This window comes from Centroberyx gerrardi, chromosome 19 (assembly GCF_048128805.1).
Source record: "Centroberyx gerrardi isolate f3 chromosome 19, fCenGer3.hap1.cur.20231027, whole genome shotgun sequence".
Lineage (NCBI taxonomy): Eukaryota > Metazoa > Chordata > Actinopteri > Beryciformes > Berycidae > Centroberyx > Centroberyx gerrardi.
Window position 1 is genome coordinate 27105094 of NC_136015.1, and position 7500 is coordinate 27112593.

The following is a 7500-nucleotide window of genomic DNA, read 5'->3' on the forward strand; positions in this document are numbered from 1 at the left end:
GTCTCTAGTCCGTTCTGTTGCTGCATAATAAGCCTTCAAAAGTGGCCCTGGGTCAGAGTTCAAAGGTCAATATTGCAGTGCAGGAACCAGCTGTGTTCTTCATATTGACATATGTTACTCTCAGGTCAAGGCCTTTCCAAATATGTCTTCAATTTATTCCTACGGCAAAGTTTAATTTTCACCTCTGTCCGGCTCCAGCCTGGTTCCAGACTCCTGAATCGCGACCCGTCCACTCCGAGCGATTCAGAGAGTCTGGTGTTGCTCTATTCAACGGCGATTTCTAGCCTCGAAAAACGATCGGGCCAATAAGCGCCGTGTGGGCGGGACTATTGGGGGCTTATTGTAAAGTAGAGGGTAACAACACCGTTGTTATAAAGTGCTATCTTTCATGGAGTTTGAGATGCCACTGACATAACTTGTTATATAGGTTATGAGCCAAATGTATTTATCTATTTATTTAGCATGTGACATCAAATGCTAAAATGCAAGTGATTTATTGTTATGTTTCCAGATCGCGAGCCGCAGCCGGTGTGAACAATCCGACCTGGAGACATTTACTCAGTTTACTTCACCAGAGTACCAGTATGTTTTAAAGTTGCTCCATATATCATTTTTAAAAATCTATGTTTCATTGTCAAATGAATGTTGCTGTATGTCAGCAAGGAGGCTCATATGCATACAGCCTATCACAGCATTAGTTTTAGATTGACATGTCACTCAGAAAAGAGATTAATAAATATTAATAAATTCTAATCAATAAATAGATCAAGGAATCATTAAGTAATGCAAACATACGCAGCAAGACACACGGCAAGTGATGAAAATAATCAAGTGTGACATTTGGAGGAATCTCTGCTTCCATTTCATCTACTAGTCAAGTTTATTGATAGAGCACATTTCATACACAAGGCAACAGATGTGCTTTCTGTTTCAAACTAGAGACGTCCCTCAGCAGCTCATCCCTCCAACACCAGCCACTGTCAAGATCTGCCATTTCCACGTCAGATAGTTGACCAAATTAAACTTTTGTTAATTCTTTCTATACTGTATATTTGGCGAAGAAAGCGCATTAACTTCAATTTTAAAAATGCGGCACATGTTCAGACGAGCAGCAGCTGTAGAGCAGCAGTTTCAGATGCTGCATGCTGGAGGACCGAGGCAGCAGCTCATCACCAACATTTCCACAAAGTTTCAGTGTTGTGAATCTGTTCGGAATATAACCTTTTAATGAGAAGCCACGCCCACTGCCCCGCCCCCCTTTGGCCAATCAGTGTGAAAAGTTAATCAGTTCTTCCTTGACCCATGACCAAACTTTCCTCAAAGTTTCATGAAAATCTGTTCTTAACTTCTGAAGTTTTCCTGCTAACAGACAAACAGACAAACAGATGGAATGGGGCGAAAACAAAACTCCCGTCCAACTCCATTAGCGGAGGTAATAAAATATAAATAGATATATATATGTTTACAAACAATACAAGCAAACACAGGGACACATACACATACAGGGAAGCAGTGACAATACCAGACTTCATTACAGACTATAGTGAAAAGAAATGTGTTCAGTTTACCTTTAAAAGGAATGAGCAGCTTCCCCAGGGATCAGATGAAAGAGCCCCGACCACCTGAGGCTCGTTTTGCTCCAGAAGTCACAAGCGTGTCTCTGATCTAACTTGGTGCAAGGCCAGACTGATATCTCCCACAGCTGTTAATGAGCGACCTGACTGTTAGAGAGCAGGCCTTCATATCTGAAGGCTCAGATTAATCCAATGAAATAAACACACAATACAACACGCATTCCCACGTTTCCATTCTTAGTTTAATGACATATAAACACATGATAAATGTTGTGAGGCGGTACAGAGGAGTGTTTTACTGAGACTCTGCTCTCAGATGGTTAACAGGTCATCACAGCGATTTAACACAAGATGGAGCTAAAGAGACAGAGGTCAAACGCTTCAAAACACAAAACCTTTTTTAGACACAATTCCTTCCAGTGTGTCAGAGCTTTAAAAGCTTCGTCCTGCTCGTCCCCACAGACACACACAACCAACCCTAACCCTATCCTAACAGTTTCAACAGGCTCTTTAACCCTTTGGTTCTGTTGATACTGTTCAACCCCAATGCTGTACATGTAAAAATAATAATATTGGTTTAAGAATTTCCCATTTTTTCCCCTCAGATATTTTCCCCTTTCTTCTGATCATATTAAAACTCAGTAGACAGAAAATGATTGAAGGCTTAACCTTCCAATTTGCTACAAACTGGAACATTTCAAAGAGGTGAGGATATAAGTAAACAAACACAAAGCATTATTATTACACCAAATATGGAAATATTTCATGTTTCATATGTTATGTAGGCTACACATTGACAAATATACAGTACATTCCTTTTGTTTGACAAAAAACATTCATAGACAAAGAAATTATCAAGAAATATTGATTATATTATCTATTAAGAAATTATCCAGAATAGTAACGTACATCATGTTTGAGGTCAATTTGACCCCAGAGAGAAAAAATTGTTAACAAAATGCAATAAAAGAAATCCAAATAGACTATTGATCTGTCTAAGGCAAACTAAGTATGCACAAATTTCCAATGCTCTCTCCAAAAGCAACTGGACTGCAGATGCAGATCCCTGTTCCTATAGAAACCTGCTGCAAGACGCAGATCCCTGTTCCTATAGAAACCTGCTGCCAGACGCAGATCCCTGTTCCTATAGAAACCTGCTGCAAGACGCAGATCCCTGTTCCTATAGAAACCTGCTGCAAGACGCAGATCCCTGTTCCTATAGAAACCTGCTGCAAGATGCAGATCCCTGTTCCTATAGAAACCTGCTGCAAGACGCAGATCCCTGTTCCTATAGAAACCTGCTGCAAGACGCAGATCCCTGTTCCTATAGAAACCTGCTGCCAGACACTGCCAGAAGGTCTCCAGCCCCGCAAGACGCTAAGGCAAACTGACTATGTACAACTTTACAATACACACTGCCAGACTCCTGCAGACCCTCTGGAAAACTGAATGTTCTGGAAAAACTTTGTGCAGGAGCCTCACTACTTGATGACATCACAGATCAGATAGTTGATTATATTCACTTACTGTCCTAGAAATAAGAATAACGGATATATAATGTTTATATAATGAATACTTAAAATATGTGGTATTGGATAAATGGATGGTTTGTGTACATGACATCATCATCATCACCATCATTATGAGCATCATCATCACCATGACAATCCCTCTCTATCATCATCATCATCATCATCATCATCATCATCATCATCATCATCATCATCATCATCATCATCATCATCTCTAACTGTGCTGTTCCACTGTTACAGAGACCTTCACTGGTAAAATCTTCAGAGAGAGTCTATCCCCCGTGATAATGTATGGAAACAGCCTGTCAGTGAAAGTGTGTGTGAAGGTGTGTATGTGTGTGTTAGTATCAGGATCAGAGAGTGACAGCTTTCCTCTGTTCCAGTCCAGATGCAGTCTGATCCTCTGGAGCTTCTTCTTCACTGGGAGAATGGTGGGTCGATCTGGTGGGGAGAGTGCTCTGTATTTACTATCATAGAACCATATTCTCCATAATCCAGATTGTATGCGTCTCTTCCTCTGGACAGACTCTGCTAACACACCCAGACTCCAGTATGTACTGTCTCCAACCTCAACATCCCAGCTGTGAGTTCCTGAGTTAAAGCCCTCAGATCCCAGGACAGCACAGTAGTTGTCAAACCTCTCTGGGTTTTCAGGAAGCTGCTGTCTCCTTCCACATCTCACACTGGTCAGATCATGGGACAGGATTAGTCCTGGATGGGCAGTGTTTGGGTCCAGAATCACAGGAGTGTAGGAGACCATCTCCTTCATCTTGTCCCAGACTGTGAAGCTCAGGTTGCCCAGGTGTTTGGCCACATCTATCAGAGCTCCTGAGACCAGCTGTGGATCCTCCAGCAGGGGGCGCTGGACTCTTTCCACTGTAGCCTTGTAGTTCTGCAGGAACGAGACGTCTTCAGCTCTCAGCTCCTTCTCTATGGCTCTGACTGTGTCTGAAAGAGCTGCCATCTCTCTGCTCAGACCCCCAATCTTCTTCTTCATCATCTGACTCTTCTGCTCCTCTTCCTCCCTCAGTGCAGCGATCCTGGCCTCCTCTTCCTCTTGTAGAAACTGGTGAAGCTTCTTAAACTCCTCCTTAATCTGCCTCTCTGTGTATCGAGTCTGGACCTTAATGTGTTTTGCTGTTTGATCACAGTTTCCTTTAACTTTATTAAAGAGCTTCAGTTTCTCCTTTAAGGGCTTCAGTGATTTCTGAAGTTCCTCCTTGTGATGCCGTGCAGCTTCATCGATGGGTCTGATTCTGTGGTTGGTGTGTGTTTTTGAATGCAGACAGACAACACACACCGTCTGCTGATGGTCCAGACAGAAGAGCTTGAGTTTCTCAGAGTGCAGACTGCAGAGAAGCTCAGATCCTGCTGAAGCTCTCTGATCTCTCTTCAGTAAGAAAGCTTCACACAGGTTCTTCAACGCCAAGTTACGAGGTGGTTCACTCTTTGAAGATCTTCTCTTACAAAGTGGACACTCGTGTATTTGTTTCTTTGTCCACCATCGCCGCAGACAGGCTTTACAGAAGCTGTGGCTACATGACAGGACGACAGGATCTTTAAAGATGTCACAGCAGACAGAACAGGAGAAATCCTCCTCTGATGTAGAAGCCATTTTCTCTCTGAGTGAAGCTGAAAACTCACCAGACAGACCGCTCAAACAGGAAGTCAGTTGTGGTTCCACTTCCTGCTCTAGAAACATCCCTCAAATTTACTTTGACTTTGAGTTGTGTTTCTTCTGAAACTCCTGAGTCAGTAGCAGGTTAAAGTGGCAGTACTCCAGTACTCCCTCCTGTAGCTGTCCTCCCTCAGTGGAAGTCGTGGGTTTGGTCTGAAGGTGAATCTTATCGTCTGTCTCTCGGTGTGTGTGTCTCTTCTCAGTGAGGAGTGGAGAATGACAACCTCTGTTTCCTGGAATCTGTGAGCTAAATCTGAGAAAGGGTGTGCCGTTTTCACACCATTTCTCCTACATGCTCGTAAGAGTCTGAATCCAAAATTAGATATCCAAGATATTTGTAGATGATCTGAGAATTGTCAATATATATTGTATGAGTTGAGTCAGAGAAAGGGGTGGAGTTTTGTTAGGACATTTCTCTTAAATGCTCAACTGTTCACTGTGATAGACACTAGCATTTGTTTTTGATTTGAAGAGTTTGAATCCAAAATGAGATATCCAAGAGATTTGTAGATGATCTGAGAGATCAATATATTGAATGATAAACAACCAAATGAACTGTGCATTTCTAAATCACAATAATGATAATCCTGAGAGCTTAATTCTTTAAAGGCATGTTGTCAAGTAATTTCTGCCTTGTGAGATCGGCTCCACTGGAGATCTCCACATGATGAGAGTACCAGTAGTTTGAATGAGCCTGGAGACAACATTTACTCAGTTTGGGTCCTCACTTAACCAGAGTACCAGTATGTTTTAAAGTTGCTTCGTGTATCATTTTTAAAAATCTATATGTCATTGTTAAATTATTGTTGCTACCTTGGTCTAATGACTGTAAACCAATGAGAGCATGGTGGAGACGATTGGTCTCCTCTCACACCAGTAGTATTTTCTCCACATTAAGACTACATTTCCCATTTCCCTACATTTCACAAGCCCCGTTGCTCCCCCTCCCCCTCCCTGAAGAGGATCAACATGTTGGAAGGGATTTCTCCATCTTCCTTTCCCTCCTTCCACCATCTGCTGCCAGAAACTCTTTCAGCTTTAGCTCCGTTTGCTCTGAAAGAACAGAACCTCTTCCTGTTTTGTGCCGTAAAGCGATCCAGCAGATTTCCCTCCAAATCCGACATGCACACACAACCTAAAATGCGGTCAAAGTTTCTTTTTTTTTTAAATTATTATTATCTTTTTTGTGGCACACATACAAGGAGTGTGCCAATTGTATTGGGATAGCACAGGCTTAATTTCAAAATAGTTCCAATGAGAAGAGTCCGAGGCTCAACAAAAAATTCTACTCTGGGATTTCCTTATGACCAAAAACAAAAAAATAAACTACGAAATGCAAGTTCCTTTAGAATTCCCACATACATCTTCATTCACAAATAATCCCCAAAATAGTTCCACTTCCCAAAATAAACCAGCTTTGGACAAAGCTCCGGCTAAACCGGAGTTACCTCAAGTCTAGGTCACATCGATCTCATCAGCAAGCACGGAGTCGGGAGGCCGACGCGGGGCTGAGCAGACGTTGATCGTTTAGCGCCGATGGCGGTTATCCAATGGCGTGTAATCCCTTTTTTTCCTTTGGAACTGGAGAATGCTCCGTAGGACGAGCGGCTACGGGCGATCATGGACTAAACTCGGCACAAAGGTATAACGCGGACACTGTGGGACGGACTCTGCCCCCTCCGTATGGTGAGTCGCCATCTTGACTTTTGGCTGCGCCATATGGAGTGGGTTGGACCGGAACAGCAGAGGTGAATGAAGGCTCCCGATTGGGTGGATAAGTGGGTGTGAAAAAAGTACAAAAGTTTTCACCACGTTTCACACTTTCACAGGCAAGGATGCCCACTCTTTGCCCTCTTCATTGAATCCTTAGCAGCTGCAGTACTCCAGAATAGCCACATTGAAGGAATACAAACCACCAACATACATCATAAAATAAGCCTCTATGCAGATGATGCATTACTTTAGTTACAAAATCCAGAAACTTAACTACAAGAAGTTATCAAACTATTCAACACCTTTTCCAAAATGCCAGACTTCCCCATAAACTGGTCCAAATCCACAATCTTACCACTGCAAAAGAATTGGAATTTGGCAACCCAAACACTACCTACTATCTAGACATCAACATTTCCCCCAAGCTGTCAGATTTGGTCCACCTAAACTTCAGTCCACTTCTTAAAACAATAGAAAATAATTTACATAGATGGACAAACTTTCCACTATCACTCATGGGCAGAATACTAACAAAAATAAACTACCTCTTCTCAGTGATTCCAGCACAGCCACCTCCCACCTGGTTTAAATCTCTAGACTCAATAACAACAAAATTCTATTGGAAAAATAAGAAACCCAGAATCAAGCTATCAACTTTACAAAAGCACAAGTACATTTTTACAATAACTTCCTGGCCAATCAACTAGTTTCTTGTTAAATTAATTCATCCGACAAAACGATATTCAATATTATCGAGTATTGATGATATATTGGTGATATTTCGTGATATTTCCCACGATATCGGAAAAGAAAAACGTTCCCCACCCCTCCCAGCCAATGCTTGAATAGTAAGATCACAAAAAAAAAAACCCGGAAAAAAAAAACTAAAACCTGCGATAATATCGTATGTTGCGATATTTTGGCGGGACAGTATTGTGTTATTAAATTTTTGATATCGCCCAAGCCTAACTCTTGGATTGAAGTTGAACAACAACAGGGCAAA

At 41.9% G+C, this 7500-nt stretch overlaps 1 protein-coding gene across 1 annotated transcript; it reads right to left on the reverse strand.

Moving 5' to 3' along the window:
• Positions 1-3238: 3238 nt before the first annotated feature.
• LOC139925112 (E3 ubiquitin-protein ligase TRIM39-like) lies at positions 3239-4971 on the reverse strand. The gene has a single exon (XM_071916350.2). It carries the CDS (start codon positions 4806-4808, stop codon positions 3321-3323), a length of 1488 nt encoding a protein of 495 aa, XP_071772451.2. The 5' UTR covers positions 4809-4971; the 3' UTR covers positions 3239-3320.
• Between the last annotated feature and the right edge of the window lie 2529 nt (positions 4972-7500).

Excerpts from the sequence above, each read along its gene's own strand:
- LOC139925112 (XM_071916350.2), bottom strand. The coding sequence starts at position 4,808 with ATGTTTCTAGAGCAGGAAGTGGAACCACAACTGACTTCCTGTTTGAGC.